We start from the raw sequence: 23,818 nt of genomic DNA on the forward strand, positions 1-23,818 counted from the left end.
GGGAGCCAGACATTAAAGACCAGAACATACAAAAGCAGTGGCATATATGGGGGAAATTAGAAAGTAACCACATATGCCCAGGGAAAAGCACAGGCCTAGAAACAACCTCAAAGACCTTAAGAGTACACCTCAGGTTGGTCCTTGGCACAGAAACAGCCTTCAACAATCAAAAAACAAAAGCAATAACAATAACAACAAAAACCCAGCAAACCCTGGGGAAGGGATAGAATCTGATAAAGTTGTCATATATTACTAGATTCAAACATCCAGTTTTCAACAACAGCAACAACAACAACAAATCACAAGGCATCATACAAAGAAACAGAAAAGTATGGCCCATTCAAAGGAAAAAATGAATCAACAGAAACTGTCCCTGGGGGGAAAAAAAACTGATGGCAGATATACTAGACAAAGACTTTAAAACAACTGTCTTAAAGATACTCAGAGAACTAAAGGAAGAGGTAGAGAAAGTCAAGAAAATGATGAGTGAACAAAATGGAAATATCAATAAAGAAATATAAAACCTAAAAAGAACCCCCACCCCCAAAATTCTAGAGCTGAAAAGCACAATAACTGAAATGAAAAAAATCACTAGATGGACTAAGAAGCAGATTTGAGCAGGCAGAATCAGCAAACTTGAAGATAGGACAATGGAAATTACTGACTCAGGAACAGAAAGAAAAAAGACTGAAGAAAAGTGAAAAACAAGATCAGCAGCAGATTTCTCACCAGAAACTTTGGAGGCCAGAAGGTACTGGGCAGATATATTTAAAGTGATAAAAAGAAAACAACTGTCAACCAAGAATCATATCTTATACCGGCAAAACTGTTCTTCAAAAGTGAGGGAAAAATTAAGACTTTGCCAAAGAAACTAAAGCGGAGGGAGTTCACCACCACTAGACCAGTCCTGCAAGAAATACTCAAGGCAGTCCTGCAGGATGAAATAAACAATAACTTGAAGCCATGTGAAAAAATAAAGATCTCAATAAAGGTAAATGCATGGGCAGTTATAAAAGCTAGTAATATTATAACAATGGTTTATACTTACACTTTTTATTTTCTGCATAATTTAAGAGACTAATACATTAAAAATATTAGTCAAGGGCTTCCCTGGTGGCGCAGTGGTTGAGAGTCCGCCTGCCGATGCAGGGGACACGGGTTCGTGCCCCGGTCCGGGAAGATCCCACATGCCGTGGAGCGGCTGGGCCTGTGAGCTGTGGCCGCTGGGCCTTCGCGTCCGGAGCCTGTGCTCCGCAACGGGAGAGGCCGCAGCAGTGAGAGGCCCGCGTACCGCCAAAAAAAAAATATATATATATATTAGTCTAAAAGGTAGTATTACTGTGACTTTGGTATGTAACTCCCATTTTCAAATTTAAGAAACAATTGCATTTAAAAGAATTATTAGTTTATATTTTGGGGCAAACAGTGTGCAAAGATGCAATTTTGTGACATCAACAATCAAAAGGGGTGAGGATGGAACTATGAAGAAGCAGAGGTTTTGTATGTTATTGAAGTTAAGCTGGTAGAAATTCAAATAAGAGTATTATAACTTTAGGGTGCTAAAGGTAATCCCCCATGGCAACCAAAATGAAAATAGCTATAATAGCTATAGTATATATATAAAAGAAAATGAGACAGGAATTTAAATATTTCACTACAAAAAATAAACACAAAAGAAGACAGTAATGCAGGAAATGAGAAACAAGAAGCTCTAAGGCATATAGAAAACAAACAGTACAATGACAGAAGCCCCCATTACCAGTAATTACTTTAAATGTAAACAAATTACACTCTACAATCAAAAGAGACTGACATAATAGATCAAAACACATAAGCCAAGTACATGCTGTCAACATGAAACTTACTTTAAAGCCAAAGACACAAATAGATTAAAAGTGACAGAATGGAAAAAGATATTTTATGCAAATAGTAACCAAAAGGGAGCAGGGTTGGCTATACTAATGTCAGATAAAATAGACTTCAAATCAAAAAAGTTTACAATAGGCAAAGAAGGACATTACATACTAATTAGAGGTTCAATAAAGAAAATGAAAGAAAATAAAACAATAATTATAAACATGTATGCAGCTAATAGCAGACCATCAAAATACATGAAGCAAAAACTGACAAAACTGAAGGGAGAAATAGACAGTTCTACAATAATAATTGAAGACTTCAATACCCAACTTTCAATAATGGATAGATCAATCAAACAGAAGGTAAGTAAGGAAATAGAGAATTCAACACCACAGACCAACTAGATCTAACAGACAAATGGAACACTTTACCCAACAATAACAGCATCTACATTCTCCTCAAGTGCACAAGGGATATTTTCGAGAATAGACCATAGGTTATGCCACAAATTAAGTCTCAATAGATTTAAAAAGACAGGCATCATACAAAGTATATTCTCTGACACAACGAGGTGAATTTAGAAATCAATAACAGAAGTAACACTGGAAAATTCACAAATCTGTGGAAATTAAAAAGCACACTCTATAACAACCTAATGGATCAAAGAAGAAAGCACAATGGAAATTAGGAAATACTTAGAGATGGATGAAAATGAAAACATAACATAAAACTTATTGGTCAGAGAGGAAGCAGTGCTAAAGGCTAAACTTATAGCCATATATGCTTAAATTAAAAAACACGAAAGATGTCAATCTAACATTACAACTTAAGGAACTAGAAAAAAAAGAACAAATTAAACCCAAATCTAGCAAATGGAAGTAAATAATGAAGATCAGAAATAACAAAATAGAGAATGGAAAAACAATAGAAAAAAGTCAATGGTTCTTTGAAAAGATCAACAAATTGACAACTTTTAGCTAGATGAATTAAGAAAAAAGAGAGAAGACTCAAATTACTAAAATCAGAAATGAAAGTGGAGCCATTATTACTGATTCTAAGCATTACCCATTTACCAAGGCCAGACAAAGTCACTATAAGAAAAAAACTAGAGGCGGAGGCACCACACAGGCCCGGGCAAGCTTCTGGGTTGGAGCCGTATGCCACGGCCTAGCATGTCGGAAGCAGATGAGGAGCAGCCCATGGAGACAATGGGCGCCACCGACAACGGACACGAGGCCACCACTGAAGGCAAGTCGCCGGCCGGCACTGGGGTCACGGTGGGTGCTGAAGGCGGGAGCACGGCGCCCCAGGCTGGCAACCAGAATGGCACGGAGGGCTACCAGATAAACGTCAGCAAGAATGAGGAGGATGCAGGAAAACTGTTCACTGGTGGCCTGAGCTGGGATACCAGCAAAAAGGACCTAAAGGATATTTTACCAAATTTGGAGAGGTCGTTGACTGTACAATAAAAATGGATCAAAAAAAAAAAAAAAAAGAAAAGGACCTAAAGGATATTTTACCAAATTTGGAGAGGTCGTTGACTGTACAATAAAAATGGATCAAAAAAAAAAAAAAAAAAGGATCCCAGGGCTTCCCTGGTGGCACAGTGGTTGAGAGTCCGCCTGCTGATGCAGGGGACACGGGTTCATGCCCTGGTCTGGGAAGATCCCACATGCCGCGGAGCGGATAGGCCCGTGAGCCATGGCCGCTGAGCCTGCGCGTCCGGAGCCTGTGCTCTGCAATGGGAGAGGCCACAACAGTGAGAGGCCCGCGTACTGCAAAAAGAAAAAAAACAAAAACAAAAACAAAAACATACCAAGTATCTTTTCCAAACACAATGTTATAAAACTAGAAATTAACAGGAGGGAAACTGGAAAGTTCAAAAATATATGGAAATTAAACAACACACACCTGAACAACCGAAGAGTCAAAGAAGAAATCAAAAGGGAAATTTAAAAATATCTTGAAACAAATGAAAATGGAAACACAACATACGAAAACTTATGGGATGAAGCAAGAGCAGTTCTTAGAGAGGGAAGTCTATACAGCATTAAATGCCTACATTAAGAAAAAAGAAAGACCTCAAATAAACAACCTCAAGGAGCCAGTAATAGAAGAACAAACCAAGTCCAAAGTTAGCAGAAGGAAGGAAATAACAAAGATCAGAGTGGAGATAAATTAAACAGAGACTAAAAGGACAATAGAAAAGATCAATGAAACTAACACCTGGTTTTTTGAAAAGTTAAAATTGACAAACTAGACTAAGGAAAAAAGGGAGAAGACTCAAAGAAAATCAGAAATGAAAAAAGAGACCTTACGACTGATACCACACAAATACAAAGGATCATGACACTACTATGAACAATTATATGCCAACAAATTAGATACCCTAGAGGAAATGGATAAATTCCTAGAAACATAAACCTACCAACACTACATAATGAAGAAATAGAATAAATGAACAGACCAATAATGAGTAAAGAGATTGAATCAGTAATCAGAAATCTCCCAACAAAGAGAAGTCCAGGACCATATGGCTTCCCTGGTGAATCTACCAAACATTTAAAGAATTAATGCCAATCCTTCTCAAACTCTTCCCCAAAATTGAAGAGTAGGGAAAACTCCCACACTCATTTTATGAGACCAGCATTACTCTAATACCAAAACCAGATAAGGCTGCTACAGGAAAACTACAGGCCAATTTCCCTGATGAATACAGATGCAAAAATTCTCAACAAAATATTAGCAAACCAAATTCAACAATATATTGAAAGGATCATAAATCATGATCAAGTGGGATTTATCCCTGGGATGTAAGGATGTTTTAACATATGCAAATCAATAAATGTGATATACTACATTAACAGAATAAAAATAAAAATTATATTATCTTCGCAATAGATGCAGAAAAAGCAATTACCAAAATCAGTATCTGTTCATGTCAATATCATATCAACAAAGTGGGTAGAGAAGGAATGTACCTAAACATAATAAAAGCCATATATAACAAGCCCACAACTAACATACTCAAAGGTGAAACCTGAAAGCTGTTCCTCTAAGATCAGCAACAAGACAAGTGTTCCCACTCTCACCACTCCTATTCAACACAGTACTGAAAAGTCCTAGCCAGAGCAATAAGGCAGGAGCCAAAATGAAAAGGTATCCAAATTAGAATAAAAGAAGTAAAACTGTCTCTGATAACAGATGATATGACCTTATTTATAGAAAATCCTAAAGACCCCACCAAAAACTAATAGAACTAATCAGTACATTTAGTGAAGTTTCAGGATACAAAATACAGAAATCAGTTGTGTTTCTATACACTAACAACAAATTACCTGAAAAATAAATAAACAATCCCATTCACAATAATATCAAAAACAATAGATACTTAGGAATAAATTTAATCAAAGAGATTAAATATCTGCACACTGAAAACTATAAGACTTTGATGCAAACAAATGAAGCAGACACAAATAATGGAAAAACATCCCATGTTCATGGATTGGAAGTAGTAATATTGTTAAAATGTTCATACTATCCAAAGCATTCCATAGATTCAATGCAATCTAAAATACCAACGGCATTTTTCACAGAAATATAAAAAACAATCCTAAAATTCATATGGGACCACAAAAGACCCCAAATAGACAAAGCAATCCTGAGAAAGAAGAAAAAAGTTAGAGGCATCACACTGCCTGATTTCAAACTATATTACAAAGCTATAGTAATCAAAGCAGTATAGTACTGGAATAAAAGCAGACATATAGACCAATGAAACAGAATCGAGAGCCTAGAAATAAGCCCTTGCAGATACTGTCAACGGATATTTGACAAGGGAGCCAAGAATACTCAGTGGAAAAATACAGTCTTTACAATGAATGGTGTTGGGAAACTGAATAATCACATGCAGAGGAATGAAATTGGACCCATATCTTATGCTGCTCACAAAAATCAACTCAAAATGGATTAAAGCTTTAAACAGAAGCCTGGAAGTGTAAAACTCCTAGAAGAAAATGTAGGGGAAAAACTCCTTGACATTGGTCTTGGCAATGATTTTTTTGGATATGACACCAAAAGCACAAGCAACAAAAGCAAAATAAATAACTGGGACTACATCAAACAAACAAAAATTTTCAAACCATGTATCTTATAAGGGGTTAATATTCAAAACATCTAAGGAACTCATACACCTCAATACTAAAAATTCCGATTTAAAAATGGACAGAGGGGGCTTCCCTGGTGGCGCAGTGGTTGAGAGTCCGCCTGCCGACGCAGGGGACACGGGTTCGTGCCCCGGTCCGGGAAGATCCCACATGCTGCGGAGCAGCTGGGCCCATGAGCCATGGCCACTGAGCCTGCGCGTCCAGAGCCTGTGCTCCGCAACGGGAAAGGCCACAACAGTGAGAGGCCCGCGTACCGAAAAAAAAAAAAAAAGGGCAGAGGAACCAAACAGACATTTTTCCAAAGAAAACATACAAATGGTTAACAGGTGCATGAAAAGATGCTCAACTTCACTAATCATCTGGGAAATACAAATGAAAACCACAGTGAGATATCACCTGACACCTGTTAGAATGGCTATCACCAAGAGGACACATGATGGCGAGGATGTGAAGAAAAGGGAACACTCGTGCACTGCCTGTGGGAATGTAAATTGCTACAGCCACTATGGAAAACAGTATGGAGGTTCCTCAAAAAAATTAAAAATAGAACTACCATATGACCTAGCAATCCCACTTTTGGGCATATATCCACAAGAAATGAAAGGAGTATCTCAAAGAGATACCAGCACTCCCATATTCACTTCAGCATTATTCACAATAGCCAAGATATGAAAACAACCTCAATGTCCATCTACAGATAAATGTCTAAGGAAGATGTGGTATATAGATATACAGTGGAATATTCAGCTACAAAAAAGAAGGAAATTTTGCCATTTGTGACACAGATGGACCTTGAAGGCCTTATGCTAAGTGAAATAAGTCTGACAGAGAAAAAAAATACTGTATGATATCACATATGTGGAAACTGAAAAAGCCAGACTCATAGAAAGACAGAATAGAATGGTGGTTGCCAGAGGCTAGGGGAAAGGAGAAATGGGGAGATGTTGGTCAAATGATATAAACTTCCAGATGTAAGATGAATAAGTTCTGAGGATCTAATGTCGGCTATAGTTAACACTACTATATTTTATATATATACTTGAAAGTCGCTAAGAGAGTAAATCTTCTCTTAGTGAATCTTCTCTCTCCTTTCTTTTGTGGTGCTCCCACCACAAATAACCACGTTATATGCATTAAACTTACATGTTATATGTCAATTATATATCAGTAAAGCTGGAAAAAAACAAAGTATTGTGTATTTGGATGGGTGCGGTTTATTGTCATAAATTTACCTAACTGACATTGTTTTAAAAAGAAAAAAAAAAGGAATGGTATGGAAATATCATCCTTATGCAGTTAAACGGAGTAGAAGAGACTCACCTGGATTTGAAACAATAAGCATCTTACAGTCAGGACTATTTTGGACTATGGCAGGAATGACTGATTTCATGATATTCACATTACGTTGGACCAGGTCAAGGCGACTTTCTCCTTCCTGCTGCCGTGCACCTGCTGTGACAATAACTAATTTGGAATTTGCAGATATACTGTAATCTAAAGAAGGAAACAAAAGAAACTATTTGGTCAAGACTGCCATAATCACTGTGCTTTAATTCTTTAAAAGTCTATTGTATGATGATGGTATTAAAGTACTACCTTCATGTCTGGCATTTGCAGATGAACAGATTTTCCATACAGTAATGTTATCTTGTATAATCTGAAGGAAATTTTGTTACTATGATTTACCAATGTTCACATGGCTTTTTAAAAAAATAATAATAACAGAACCTACCATGGCTTTTAGCCCACATTCTCATTTGTTATTAAGGCCTGAGGCACTGCAAGTCAGCTCTCTGGATTTTTAGAAATACCATATGAATCAGAAGCTTAGAACTCTGGGAATTTATGTGTGTTTCATGATTCGAAGAGTGAGAATGTATTTACTTACATTATTTACTTAAAATTATTATTATAACTTGTTTATGTATTTGAGATCATAAACAAGTTCTTGATTCACACAAGAAAATTAATTACCTTCTAAATCTGATGACCAGTTGTAAAATGTTTCACCTATTAAACCCAATGACAGGGGCTTTCCTGGTGGCGCAGTGGTTGAGAATCTGCCTGCCAGTGCAGGGGACACGGGTTCGAGCCCTGGTCCAGGAAGATCCCACATGCTGCGGAACAACTAAGCCTGTGTGCCACAATTACTGAGCCTGCGCTCTAGAACCCGCGAGCCACAACTACTGAGGCCCGTGCACCTAGAGCCCGTGCTCCACAACAAGAGAAGCCACCATAATGAGAAGCCCACGCACCGCAACGAAGAGTAGCCCCCACTCACTGAAACTAGAGAAAGCCCACACGCAGCAACGAAGACCCAATGCAGCCAAAAATTTTTAAAAATAAATAAAATAAATAAATTAAAAGAAAAACAAAACAACGACAATATGTTACAATGCTCACTATCCCATACTGGACTTTTTAAAAACTATCATATACTTAGAAGTTATTTTCTATTTGGATGTCAAAAACTAAATTAGCTAAAATCTCTATATGCCATCTCCATTTTAAAAAAACTTATTTTTATGCTCTTTTGAAAAGGAAATTTGCTTGATTTTAAACATACTATTGCATCTCTATGATCATTCTTATATCTTTCTAATCCAATTTATAAACCGTAAACATTTGAATGGTTTTCCTGCCCCAGTAAAGATTTTAATTAGAAAGACAAACTTAAGAGAATTTCATTTCTTAGGCTGGCAAGTTTCACATTAATCTAAGAGATTATCTTTCCCTTGTATCAAATAAAAGATCTACACAGGGCTTCCCTGGTGGCGCAGTGGTTGAGAGTCCGCCTGCCGATGCAGGGGACACGGGTATCATCAAAATTCTACAAATAACGACTGAATTGTTTTGCTGTACACCTGAAACTAACACAACATTGTGAATCAACTATACTCCAATATTAAGAAAAGTCTACAAGTAGCAAATGTTGGAGAGGATGTGGAGAAAAGGGAATCCTGATGCACTGTTCTTGGGAATGTAAATTGGTGTAGCCACTGTGGAAAATAGTATGGAGGTTCCATAAAATACTAAAAATACAGCTACCATATAATTCAGCAATTCCCCTCCTGGGTATATATCCAGAAAAATCGAAAACACTAATTTGAAAAGATACATGCACCCATTGTCCATAGCATTATTTCCAATAGCCAATACATGGAAGCAACCCAAGTGCCCATCAGCAGACAATTGTATTAAGAAGATGTGGTTCATATATATAATAGAATATTACTCAGCCATAAAAAGGAATGAAATACTGCCATTTGCAGCAATGTGGTTGGACCTAGAGAATATTATGCTTAGTGAAATAAGTCAAATAGAGAAGGACAAATACTGTATATTATTTGTAGAATCTAAAAAGTAATACAAATGAATGCATATACAAAACAGAAAGATTCACATACATAGAAAACAAACTTGTGGTTACAAAAGGGTAGAAGGAAGGGGTTAGGGACAAATTAAGGGTATGGGATTAACAGATACTATTATATATAAAATAGGTAAAAAAAAAAAAAAAAAAAAAAAAGATCTACAGGAGGGAGTTCTCTTCTTTCTCTGCATACATAGTCTACTCACTCTTGCTCAAAGATCTTGCTTGACATCATCTTCCATAAAGTCTTATCTAACCACAGAAATCCAAAGTAATCTCTCAACCTCCGTGTCTCTCTCTGTAACTCTCTATCCCAGGCCCTCGTTTTCTCCCTCCTCCCCCCTCGACTTTTAGAGAATAAACTGGCAAAAAACCTCACAACTTCTCCAGAATCATCTCGCCATAGCTCAGATCAACTATTTGAAATATTATGTCCGACAACTTCAATTAAAGTGTATACCAGAGTAAAATATCAAGTCTTTTCACAATCTGCCAACAAGTTAACTTACTAGCTTTGTGTCTTATTTTTATTTCAGATATTCCAGGTACCCTGATTCTGTTAATGCCATCATCTCCTTACCTGTTATTTATTTTCCTTTCTAAATATAACTCAGTCCTCCCAGAGACAGCAAACCATAGTGGTCTGGAGCAAAGGCTTCTTCAAATACCAATTCCTCTGCCAGGCATCCCCTAATTATATCATTCATAAATACTACTCTGACTTCACTGAATTTTTATAGCACTTACTGCCTATAATTCTCACATAGTCCTTATTTATAGTGCCTTAGGTTATCTTCCTGTGGTTATGTTGTATTTATACCCCTAACTTGATCATTAGATCCATAATAACAGACTCTGGTCTCATATTACCTTAAAACCTTAAAAAGGTTTACTACCTATTCATATTCAAATAACATATTAAGTTTTATCTGTTTTGAATATTAAGGTATGTATTACTTTAGATAAATATTATCTGATATTTATCCATGTTAATGTGTGTCCCTGTAGTTCATTCACTTTCATTGCTGTGTAATATTACAGTGCATAATTGATCAACTTAGTATTGTTATAAAATGAATTATTTCCAGTTTGGGACTATTACAAATGACAACACTATACATCCTTGAACATGTATCTTAGTGCACATGTACACAAATTTCTCTTGGGAATATACCTACGAGTGCAATTTCTAGGTTTGGGATATGTTCCTGTTCAACTTCACCAGGTAACGACAAGCTTAAAAAAAAAACGTAGTTTTACTATAATACATTTCTACATGTCATTCATGAGAAAACCTATTGTTCCACATCCTGACAAACACTTAATATTATCACACTTTTGCCAATCTAATAGGTGTGTAATGGTATATTGATATACTTTTTATTTTCTTGGTTACTAATGAGATTGTCTTTTCCTATATTTATAGGCAATTTGAGTTTCTTCTTTTGTGAAATGTTCAAGTCTTTTCCTATTTTTCTGTTGGGCTACCTATATTTATCTTATTTATTACACAAGTACTTTTAGTCTGAACACTATTCCTTTGCCAGTTGTCTATGTTGCAAATGTTTTCTCTCAGTTTACACTTTGTCTCTTCACTCTTTTAGTGCCTTTTTAAGAACATAAACACTAAACTTTATATTCTTTCCTTTACTGTTCATGCTTTTTGTGTCCTTGTGTTTAATAAATTCTTCCCTATCCTGAGGTCATAAAGATATTCTATGTTATCTTCTAAACAGAAGCTTTGAAGTTTTGCCTTTCATATTTTTGGTCTTTAACCAATTTGGAATTGTGTGTGTTACCAAGAAACGGTTCAGGGGACTTCCCTGGTGGTCCAGTGGCTAAGACTCTGTGCTCCCAATGCAGGGGGCCCAGGTTCGAGCTCTGGTCAGGGCACTAGATCTCACATGCCGCAACTAAAGATCCTGCATGCCGCAATGAAGATCCGTTGCAGCCAAATAAATAAATAATTTTTTTTTTTTTTAAAAAAGGAAAGGGTTCAATTTTATTTCTTTCCATAAAAACTACTGCCATAAGAAAAAGAATTTATAAGTCTGCAAATTTCCCACTGATCTACAATATGATCAGTGTTATATAACAATCTTTTGTTGGTCTCTGCACTTAGTTAGTGTAGCTTTTTAATAAGTCTTGATATCTGGTAAAGCAAGTTCTCACCACCTTGTTCTTTTTCAAGAGTATTCTTGACTGCGCAGCCCAGGCTGTTGCCATGGTGAAGCTGAGCAAAGAGGCTGCAGCAGCTCTTCAAGGGTGGGCACTGTGCCATCCACTGGAGCTCTGTTCCTTTTAAGATTTACCCAGGATTTGAGAAGAATGCCTGAACCTACTGTTTTGAACCTGCTTTGGGGATAAAGGACTATTTGGTCATCTGGATTTGGAAGCGATCAATGGACAGGAAGAGCATGGAAGGTGTGCACTCTGCCTGGGAGGTGAAATGGAACATCTTTCAGACATTTACCAGTTGGATGGCACAGGGTTCTCACTGCACAGCTGCATCTGTGGCAGAGTGGAACCTCTACTGACTTATTTATGATAGACTGTATCAAAATAAGTGTTTTTAACAATGTTTTAAAAAAGTGTCTTGTCTATTCTTGGACCGTTGAATTTCTGAATGAATTTTAGAATTAGTTTATTATGTACAACAATAAACAACAACAACAATAAAACTTGTTGGTTTTTGACTGTGATTGCATATAATCTATAATCAATGTGGGAAGAACAGACATCTTACAATATTGAGACTTTTATGAACAAGGCATATCTCTTCATTTATTTAGATATTTAACATCTTTCAATGAGGCTGTATTATTTTCTGCATAAAAGCTCATACATGTCTTGTTAGATTTATTCCTAGGTACTTCCTATATTTGATAACATAAATAATACCTTTAAAGTTTTTTGCTTGTTTTTGAATAGATTTTTAATAATTAATAATAGTTAATATTAATAGTTAATAATTATGAATAGTTAATAATTTTGTGTCTGGCATCCTTGCTAAACTCTTATTTAGTTCTATATTTTGTCCCTCTTCTTATATTTATCTTCTTTTTGATTTTTTATAAAATCAAAAAGTATGTTTTTATAATTTTACTTCTTCCCCTTTACTAAAAGGATTGATTCAGGTACTTATCCTGCCATATGACTAGAAATTAAAGGCTGAATGATTTTTTAAAGTATTTTAATATAGGAGTAGCTCTTTTAACTTGACTCCACTCAATAAGCTCAACAGATTAACTGATGTAAAACATACTGATACCCAAGGCACACTGAACACTCTCAACTAGCAGACTTCTGTCTAGTACATCTGTATACTTCTGCTCATGAGTTGCTGCATATCAAGAATCTGTCACGCTTATACCCAAATATATTTATGCCAGATATATCTATTAATTATATAATATGATGTAAATCACTAAAATATGAGGGTGAAAGAAATACACGGTAAAGGTAAACACTACATTCAGGATTGAGATATGAATAGATGTAACACACAGAATGTATCAAGTGAACTGGTAATGTTTTATTTCTTTTGCTGGGTGTTGGATACACTGATGTTTGTTATACTTAAAATTTTTTATATCTGAAGTATTTCATAATTAATTTTTTTAATGATTGTTACTATGAAAATTAAGTTGAATGCCTTAGAAAGACATATTAAAAGAAGGTTGTTTAAAAATCTTCCTCTTAGGTATGAGGGAAATAAAAATGGAGAAAAACCATAAAAATTTAATAGAATTTTGTGATTAGACTGCTTCATGAGTATCTTTAAATTAATTACAGTATTCTAAAGAAATAGAAATGATTACTACTGGTGTGCTATAAAAAACACACTGCAAAACTCCAATCAGCTGAGCCATACTCGAAGTCCTTGCCCTACAATCAGAAAATCAGCAAATGAAGTTCTAAGTACATTAACATGTTTAGGTCAATATAAACTTTTATGATGGTTCTTTCTAACAGGCATTTTTAAATTAAGTAACCACTTTCAGTTCCAATCATGTTAGATAAGAGGGATTCTAGTAGAAAGTACATCTGTTGAATCACATTACCAAAAAGCACACTACATACATCAGTGTATGATAAAAGTTATTTTTCCTAATACTCTAAGCTTCTTAGTTGGCCAACACATGATGCTAATGCTACTGGGGCTAAGCTCTCCATTTCCTCTTCTATAGCCTCAAACTATACCCTGAAACCTGATCCTCTAAAAACACACATCAAAAAAACAGGTTAGGGAATTCCCTGGTGGCGCAGTGGTTAAGAATCAGCCTGCCAATGCAGGGGACACGGGTTTGAGCCCTGGTCCGGGAAGGTCCCATATGCCATGGAGCAACTAAGCCCACGCACCACAACTACTGAGCCTGCACTCTAGAGCCCGCGTGCCACAACTACTGAACCCCGCGAGCCTAGAGCCCGTGCTCCGCAACAAAAGAAGCCACTGCAATGAGAAGCCCGTGTACTGCAACGAAGAGTAGTCCCCGCTCGTCGCAACTAGAGAAAGCCTGTGCACAGCAACAAACCCCACACAGCCAAAAATAAATAAATAAATCAAAAAAACAGGTTAAAGAATATAGATAAATGTATCAGTAATATTACAAAACTATTCAAGACTGCATATCCTTGAGAAAATATATAAGACTGAATGACAAGTTTTAAAAGCATTTATAGGGCTTCCCTGGTGGCGCAGTGGTTGAGAGTCCGCCTGCCGATGCAGGGGACACGGGTTCGTGCCCCGGTCCGGGAAGATCCCACACACTGCGGAGCGGCTGGGCCCGTGAGCCGTGGCCGCTGAAACTGTGCGTCCGGAGCCTGTGCTCTGCAACGGGAGAGGCCACAACAGTGAGAGGCCCGCGTACCACCAAAAAAAAAAGCATTTATATAATATGTCAGTTGTGTAAAAAACAAATGAAAAAAGGAAAGAAACAAAACCATTAACAGATGAGATTTAAAATTTTCTTTATACTTTTTTTGTATTTACCAAATTTTCTCCAATTAGAATGGGATGTTCTTTTCTTTTTTTATTTAATTTTTATTTTGTGGTACGTGGGCCTCTCACTGTTGTGGCCTCTCCCGTTGCGGAGCACAGGCTCCGGACACGCAGGCTCAGCGGCCACGGCTCACGGGCCCAGCCTCTCCGCAGCATGTGGGATCTTCCTGGACCGGGGCAAGAACCCGTGTCCCCTGCATCGGCAGGCGGGCTCTCAACCACTGCGCCACCAGGGAAGCCCCTGGAATGTTTTTTTTCAAAAAATTAACCTTCTAAACAATATGTCCTAATTACAATAGTGCTATTTTTAAATTTTATATTTATTGACAACAGTTTGATAAACTTCATTACTTGTTTTTAAAGCTCTGAAAATAACTTCATAAAACTAACCTTTTCCAGAAACAATCTTTGAAGTATTAAAGAAAAGACTGCCATGCTGAAGATCCATTGTTTCTCCCTTCAGTTTGTCCACTGCAACATCAACAAGGGCAAGCTCATCAGCCACATCCTAAAATACATGAAAGTCCTGAATAAAATGTTCCCATTTCTATTTTAGGAGAAAGAGAAAAAATTTTGTGTGGTTATTTTATAATCAAAGGAGTGTTACATTTTTAATAGAAAAAGTGGTATAAAAATAATGGTCTTTATGGGAGTTCCCTGGTGCCCTAGTGGTTAGGATTCTGAGCTTTCACTGCTGTGGCTCCGGTTCAATCCCTCAATCGCTGGTCGGGGAACTGCAAGCTGCAAGGTATGGCCAAGAAAAGTCTTTTAATGTGCCTAGAGAGACCAGAAGTTAAGGTAAACAACAGAATGTAGCAAAAATTATCAGTTGCTTTGCCTTCATGTAATTGTTAAGTTTTTTAGAATTGGTTTTCTTCCACTTCGGGTGACAGTATAAAACGAATGAAAAGTTATGAAATCCTTTCAAAGGTTTTTATTATATTTAACCCTTATGCCTAATTTCTGAATTGGCTGAAGCTGTTTTTAGTATGAATGCTTATGGCCAAAATATAAAGGTAGCCACCTGTGGGAAACCATTTCATGTGGCTCAGTATATTACAATTAACGTTCACCCTCCAACCTAGGGGTAGATAAGCATACACCAGACCCAACCAATTGTTCCATCCTTCCTTCTGGCTGCAGCAATTAGTTCACAAATGGGTATATGGCCCAGGCATAACAAATGAGCACAATGTCTATGACGTTAGAAAATGGAAGATGAGAAATGAAGTCTCGTTTTTCTTTGCAATCATAAGCTCTAATGATATAAGACTCTAAGAACAAACTGTACAGCCATCTTCACCACCATATACAAAGACCCTGTCCAAGAATTAAGCCAACAGAGGAAGTATAGACTAAGATATGCAGAGACTGTGTCTTGATATGTCTGAATTCCAGAATTAATAATATCTGAAGCTAGCTCTACTGAGATTTTTTCCAGTTACATGAACAATACACAGTCTCTATATACTATACTATACTCTAATTTATTGGGCTTTCATCACATGCAACAGAATATAGAATTATATAGAAGGAAGGTAGGGGACTTCCCTGGCGGTCCAGTGGCTAAGACTCTGTGCTTTCACTGCAGAGGGCATGGGTTTAATTAAGATCCCACATGCCATGTGGCAAAAAAAAAATAGAAGAAGAAGGAATGTATTCCGTCAGATTCCAGTGGCCAGATTCCAAAGGTGAACAGTAAGGGAAAGGAATCAAAGTCCCTATTTACTACTGTTCCCCACCCCACCCTCCATATCAGGCACCATCTGGCCTTTCTGGAAAACTGTTAAGTTCTAAAATTTACTAATTTATGTGTCATACATCAGGAATAGGATAAGGATAAGGAGTTTCATCCAAAAGAATCATATATCACTTTTCAGCTATCTGATAAGAAAACCAGATCATGCTTACAGATCCATTTTTACATCTGTGTATCTGTCTGGTCTGGACAGAAAAACAGAAACCACTCTAAGCATTTCAACAGAAGGAATTTCATATAGGGAACTGGTTAGACAGATGTTGAAGGGCTGAAAGAACAGAAGGGGAACATTATGGTAACCCAGAGATAGTAACTGCAGCTTGAAGCTACCACCCCCAAGGCTGAGGAAGCAGAGAGTCTAAAGGAGGTGCTTCATGGAACTAGGCTCAGACTCTGGAAGAGGCAAAATCTGCCTACTGCTCATACCACTAAATGGACAAAATGAGGTCAATGCTGGTGGCTCCAAAAGAAAGTGGAGGTTAGAACCAACTGCTACCTTTGGGACAAAGGGATACAGCTGGGATGACAGTGAACAGAACAAAAAGCAAACAGGAAGCAGCAGGTCATGGTTCTCCTCTTGCCTCCCAACTTTCCTCTAGTGTTCCGTATTGGCAGAACCTAACAAAATGCCAACTGGAAAAGGAGAAAATGATTATGTGGAGATCCAGCACCAGCATCACAAAGCAGAGTATACAAAGTTGAATTTGGAGCTGAGTGCCAGTAAGTTAATAACCAACACAGCCTGCTTTTAAATTATATTTCCAACTTGATTTATCTCCCTTCTCAACAGGTCACCAGAAAATTCTCTCAAGGGAATCTTTCCATCCCCATTTGTCTTGACTGTCAAAGACGGAGCTCAAATAATCCCTAAAAGTTTTTATTTGTTTTTTAAGAATTAACTACATCTATATGAGTCATTTCTCAAATACAATTCCAAATAGAGAGCCTGGGATTGTTAAGCCTATCAGAATCTAAAGGAATAGTTAAGAGTATCCCAGGATCTTTTCTCTAGGGAGGTCCTGAGTAACCATAGTAAGGTAGAGAGATAGAAAAATGAAATTAATCTAAGGAAAACTGCTATGGGCACTTTGCTCTGTACAGGACAAGGAAGTAGGTTGTACTGCTATCTACTCCTAAAAACTTTACATGTCCTGATAAAACCTTTAAGTCCACCTTTCATGAAATATGGAGGTGTCATGGTATTCATTACAGCCCTTACGTCCCTTCACATCAGTGGACTATATGAATATGAATATTTTAATATCTTTCATCACTTTCCATTTATCCCACAATTTACATCAATGTGACTTGAAGACAAGGTGCTGAACTACTCTCCTTCATTTGGACATTTGCCAGGGTACAATGGATTCTACTAGAAAATAAATGGGCTCTAAAAACTGACCTTCTCGTACAATGTGAGTTCTGAAATTTCATGATAATATTCCTTGGAGTAGGCTTTTATTGATTCATTGTGCTGAGCCCTCAGTGAATTCTTCATATCTGCAAACTCATGTCCTTTTATCTCTTGAATAATTTTCTTCCCTCTCTTATTTCTTACTGAAATGTCACTCAACTACTGGACCTCCTGACTGACCCTCTAATTCCATCTCTTTTATATATTCCATCTTTGTCTGACAGTCTGCTATCTAGCAGCCCAGAGGGAGTAAGAAGATTCTTGCCTCACTGTCGAACATGTAGACGTTCAATGAATTCTACTGCTTTCAACAGGATGTTTGTCTTCTACTGTCTTTGATTATCTTGAGTGCAGAGCCTGTCTAGTTAAACTTCTACAAAGAATAAACTCCTTCCCCTTGTCTGCTGGGATGTGAGAGGTGGTTGCCTGCTGATTAAGGTGCAGAAGGAACCTGGTGGTTTTCCTTCTCATAAACTTTCAACTAATCCTGCTATTTCTTTTTTTAATTTTTAATAAATTTATTTATTTTTGGCTGCATTGTGTCTTTGTTGCTGGGCATGGGCTTTCTCTAGTTGCAGAGAGCGGGGGCTACTCTTCGTTGTGGTGCCCGGGCTTCTTATTGTGGTGGCTTCTCTTGTTGCACAGCACAGGCTCTAGGCACAGGCTTCAGTAGTTGTGGCTCACTGGCTCAGTAGTTGTGGCTCATGGAACCTAGAGCACAGGCTCAGTAGTTGTGGCACATGGGATTAGTTGCTCCACAGCATGTGGGATCTTCCCTGACCAGGACTTGAACCCATGTCCCCTGCATTGGCAGGCGGATTCTGAACCACTGTGCCACCAGGGAAGCCCAATCCTCCTGTTTTTAGTCCCATCCTTTAGCTCCGTCTTGTGAGGTAACTGATACTTCCAACTCCTGAGCCTTTCTGGGGTTCTGGAACTTAACTGGCTTTGCTTCTTCTCATCATCTCCCTATGCAGGTTTCTAAAAATTGTCTAAATAATGTAGTAAAGCTTTTAAGAGTATAGGATATGTGTCCAGATTGCCAAGTTTTGAATTCTGGCCTTTTCACCTACTGGCCATTTGACCATGAGCAAGCTATTCAACATCTGTGCTTCAGTATTTTCATTTATAAATGGAGATGATAACAGTATCTACCTCCTAAGGTTGTAATAAAGATTAAATAATACCTTTAAAAGATTTAGCGAGGTGAAAAGCTTAATGCTGGAAACTACAAAACTGCTGAAACAAATTAAAGAAGACACAAATAAATAGATATCCCATGTTCATGGATTGGAAGATTTAGTATTGTTAAGATATCACTACTGCTCAAAACAATCTACAGGACTAATGCAACCCCTACCAAAATCCCAATGGCATTTTTTTTTAAGAAATAGAAAAATAGGGCTTCCCTGGTGGCGCAGTGGTTGAGAGTCCGCCTGCCGATGCAGGGGACATGGGTTCGTGCCCCGGTCCAGGAAGATCCCACATGCCACGGAACGGCTGGGCTGGTGAGCCATGGCCGCTGAGCCTGTGCGTCTGGAGACTGTGCTCCGCAACGGGAGAGGCCACAACAGTGAGAGGCCCACATACTGCAAAAAAAAAAGAAAGAAAACTCCATTCTAAAATTCATATGGAATCTCAAGAGACTCTGCATAGCTAAAACAATATTGAAAAGGAACAAAGCTGGAGGTCTCAAGCTTCCTGATTTCAATACTTATTACAAAGCTACAGTAATCAAAACAGTGTGGTACTAATATAAAGAGACATGCAGACCAATGGAATAGAACAGAGAGCCCAGGGGGAAAAAAACCTCTCACATATATGGTCAGATATTTTTTGACAAAAGTGCCAAGATCATTCAATAGGGAAAGGACAACATTTTCAACAAATGGGATAACTGGATATTTACATGAAAAAGAATAAGGTTGGACTATTTACATTATACCATAGACAAAATTAACTAAAAATGGATCAAAGATCTAAATGTAAGACCCAAAACTATAAAACTCTTACAAGAAAAGATAGAGGGAAAGCTTCATGACATTGGATTTGGCAATGATTTTTGGATATGACACCAAAAGCACAGGCAACAAAAGTAAAAACAGATAAACTGAACTACATTACAATTTAAAACTTCTGTGCATCAAAGGACACAACCAACAGAGCGAAAAGGAAACCCAAGGAATGGGTGAAAATATTTGAAAACCATTTACCTGATAAGCAGTTAATATTCAGAATATAAAAAGTACTCCTACAACTCAAAACCAAAAAAACACCAATTTAAAAACGGGCAAAAGAACTTCCCTGGTGGTGCAGTGGTTCAGAATCTGCCTGCCAACGCAGGGGACACGGGTTCAATCCCTGGTCCGAGAAGATCCCACATGCTGCAGAGCAACCAAGCCCATGTGCCATAACTACTGAGCCAGCGCTCTAGAGCCTGCAAGCCACAACTACTGAGCCCGTGTGCTGCAATTACTGAAGCCCACACGCCTAGGGCCTGTGCTCTGTAACAAGAGAAGCCACCGCAATGGGAAGCCCGTGCACCGCAATAATCAGCCCACACACAAAAACGAAGCGCAGCCCCCGCTCGCCACAACTAGAGAAAGCCCGCACGCAGCAACAAAGACCCAGTGCAGCCAATAAATAAATAAATAAATAATAATAAAAAAGAAAAAGAAAAATGGGCAAAAGATTTGAAACAGACATTTCTCCAAAGCTATACAAATGGCCAACAAGTACATGAAAAGATATTCTGGAAACAGAAAGGAAAATTAAAGGACTTCCATTGTTATTTTATCAAATTTGGTACTTTTTATTTTATAATGAGACTGTAATGCTCATATAATTTAAAAAAATTTTTTTGAAGTATAAGCCATTGGGAAATATGATTTTCACCCATTGCTCTTCAAGGAAGACAAAGTGCTGAATCACTTTAACAGAAAATCTTATACTGTTAACAAAATAATATAATCAGTGTGTCTCCTAGGAATAAATTTAAATAGTCTGGCAATGCCTAACAGATGGTAAACTCCAAATAAATGTTTCTTAAATTGTGTAAAAATCAGATGATACTTATTTGCTCCAAGGGATTAACCCTGCAACCCTGCACTCATGATCATCTACAAGACCTATAAGTGCCTACTTATTTTTAGCCACAGTATAGGCTTATCACTTACCTTCAATAAGATACAAATAGCACAAGCCATGCCTACAGCAGCAGTTCCAACAATGGTGATCTTACTCTGGGAGACTTTATCTTCTTCAATTAGATTCTCAATAAGCTGCTCCTTGACAGTTGACATTTTGAGAACCTGATAGGGATAATGCAATTTCAGTGAAATCAAAGTCCCTGAATTAATCACTCTCATACCTACCGATGTACTAATCACACTGAACATCTAAGGAACTACCTCTTGAGTTTGCAGAATTTTGGAGCCAGGAGCAGGGGGAAGCCAAAGAAAAAAATTCCTGGTCGAGGGGTGGTACACGGACCAGTCTATCTATCCGTATTAGGGATTGGGGAACCAACAGGTTTTTAAAGGTTCTCCCTGCCCCCAGCCACCATTTTCGCTCCAGTCCCAGTCACTCACAAACGCTTAGCGTGGCGCAACAGGCTGAATGTGTAACGTACGGCCGTTAGGCTGCTTTTTAAAGTTACACCAGTAAAAAAAGACAGCTAACTCCGTTGAGGTGTGAAGCCCAGCTAGTTACTCCCTGAACCGTTACGCAAGCACGCTCCCACGCATGGCTCTTCTCCGTCAGCACGCAAGCTCCGCCCCCGGCCAGCCCGGGCGCAGGCGCATTGGCTCAGGCTTGTCCTCTGGCCCGAGGGCGTTCCGCGCCACCTGTGGTTATGTTCTCTCTTTTTTTTTTTTTTAACATCTTTATTGGGGTATAATTGCTTTACAATGGTGTGTTAGTTTCTGCTTTATAACAGAGTGAATCAGTTATACATATACATATGTTCCCATATCTCTTCTCTTAATACCGGTAGGTGGAATTCTAGACGATCTTGAAGAGTGTGCAAGAGAGGGATGTTGGCGTGTTGTTTCATTTCCTTCAGCCGGCCTAGGCTTCGGACTGATTTTAGGGCGAAGCTTTTAGGAGGCCAGACTACCACGTGGTGGGCAAGGGGCCAGGCTCGAAGTCGTCGTGGGAAAGAACTCTCCTGGGAGTGCCCCATAATCTCCAGTGGACCAGCTAAAACCAGCATCCTGAGGACAGTGCTTCCAAATCTGAATTGATAGTAGCTAGTGGAGGCGAGATTGAAGATGGGCAGCTATCTTGGGACATACATAGCAGAGCTCAAGGCCTGAACCGACCTAACTTACCTCTCTATGAGAGGGCATGCTAAAGGGACCTGGGCCCCGAGAACGAAAAGGAATTTAAGGAAAGAGCAGACTTGGGAATGATCAGCCTGAGTTTCAGAAACAAACTTTTCAGTGCACTTACATGCTCTTGTCCGAGCATTTATTTGCAGGAATTTAAAAAATTATGATTAAGTTCTATAACTTCAGGACTGAGTGGTGAAATAAAGTTTGAATTTCTCTTGAGAGAATAGAGGGTAGTAATGAAAAGGAAAAGCCATGTCTAGTTTTCTAAGGGTGATTTAAATTTATGCCAAGGATTTATTTATAACTCACATAAGGGGACACAACCTCCTCTGTCATCTTTTGTCATCACTTGCATTTGAATCCTTTTCAGAATCTAAAGGATAATCTATTTTCTGTATCAAAGCATGTAGTTTGTTTTTAATGTGAGTTAGATCATGCAGTGAGGCTGCTTAAAACCCTTCAATGGCTTTCCATTACACTTAACCAGTTTTTACCACAACCTAAGACATTCAAGACTTGGCCACTTTCTGTCTCAACAACTTCATCTCAAGACACTCACCACACTTCCCTCCAGCTTTTGGACAGCTTTTTCCTGTTCCATATATCTGGAAAGTTCTTCCCCAGCCCCTCTCAAAGGTGATTCCTCATTTTCAGTTTTGAACATAAATGGCACTTTCTCTAGCTTTCCTTGACTAATGTCTCAACTACCATCAGCTCCCTACATCTCTCCTGTTTCTCTTATGGCGCTTTTCACAACCTACTACCACCCCCAAGCAAGGGGTTCACAGGAGTGGCAGTGACTGTTGGTCCTGTACTACCACTTGCTTGTGTGCTTCCTTCCACAGCAGCTCCTGGCCCTTGTACCTCACTTACCACAGGACTGTGAGCGAGAGACAGCTGACCTGGATGACCTCCAGATTCAAGCTCTACACCTGCCTCAGGCCAAAAGAGGGATCATTTTAGTAGTGACCAAACTCCTGCTCTAGGTGAAAAGAGGCTCTTCATTCATACCCGCCCAAGGCACATGTTCTGAACGTCCCCTTTGCTTCCTCCACTAACTGGCAACTGGTGTGAGATGAGTCTAAGCCCTGCTTAATCCACTTCCCAAGGTTATTAAGACTAAAATGAGATATAACAGTAAAAATAATCAGGGCTCCTAGCAGAGTAGGCCTACCCTTGCCTGGCACAGGAAGGTGCAAGGTGAACATGGAACACATAATGTACCAGAAAGTAAGGAAGCTTTATAAGATTAAATCTGAAAATTCATGAAAGATTAGTTTAATAAATCTGTTAAGCATTTTTTGTCACGTTGATACTGGCTAATTTATTGTATGAAATAATACGAAGTAAGGGTAAATACTTTTTTCTTTTTTAAAGACTAAAGATGAATCAAAGTCTACAAAAGGCTATAGGAATAACTGCACATTTCTTTGGGGGGTAATTAAAAAGTTCTTACATAGTGGTAATAGCTGCACAACTATGTGAATCCACAGAATTGTACATTTTAAAAGGGTGAATTTTGTTCTATGTAGATTATATCTTAAGGCTGTTATTTTTTTCAAAGCCTGTAAAAAAGCAAATCCTATTATACAGCTAATTGTCAAGCCTATGTAGGTTAGTCTTGTCCTTCTACATTTGAGACACATTAAAAAACAAAACAAAACATAATTCTTTCCCTTATCTAGCTCTCAAGAAGGAAACTTTGGAAAAAAAATCCTGGAGGAGTGATGACCATAAAGTTGTTCTAGCTAACCTCTATAAGTATGGTTTTTAGGCCTGGAGAAGGTCACAGTTATAGAAATATTTTAAGGGAAATCTGAAGAAAATTTTTCTTTTTTAAAGAAAATTTTTGAGTAGACAACCACCAGGACTATTTGTTTTAAAATTGTTAAGTACCATTATGTTACTGCCTC

The 23,818-nt window shown here is 38.1% G+C and overlaps 1 protein-coding gene across 1 annotated transcript in view; it reads right to left on the bottom strand.

Annotated features, from left to right (window-relative positions):
• Positions 1-20,879, bottom strand: part of LOC103068840 (L-lactate dehydrogenase C chain) — a 30,613-nt gene extending 9,734 nt beyond the window's left edge. Inside the window, exons 1-3 of the mRNA XM_007465752.1 lie at positions 20,748-20,879; positions 14,789-14,906; positions 7,344-7,517 (exon numbers count right to left, since the gene is read on the bottom strand). Of these exons, the coding sequence (XP_007465814.1) occupies positions 7,344-7,517; positions 14,789-14,906; positions 20,748-20,873 (418 nt within the window). The 5' untranslated portion in view covers positions 20,874-20,879. The remainder of the gene's footprint in view (positions 1-7,343; positions 7,518-14,788; positions 14,907-20,747) is intronic.
• Between the last annotated feature and the right edge of the window lie 2,939 nt (positions 20,880-23,818).

The sequence above is a fragment of the Lipotes vexillifer genome, unplaced genomic scaffold (genome assembly GCF_000442215.2).
Source record: "Lipotes vexillifer unplaced genomic scaffold, Lipotes_vexillifer_v1.1 scaffold2818, whole genome shotgun sequence".
NCBI classification, from domain to species: Eukaryota; Metazoa; Chordata; class Mammalia; order Artiodactyla; family Lipotidae; genus Lipotes; species Lipotes vexillifer.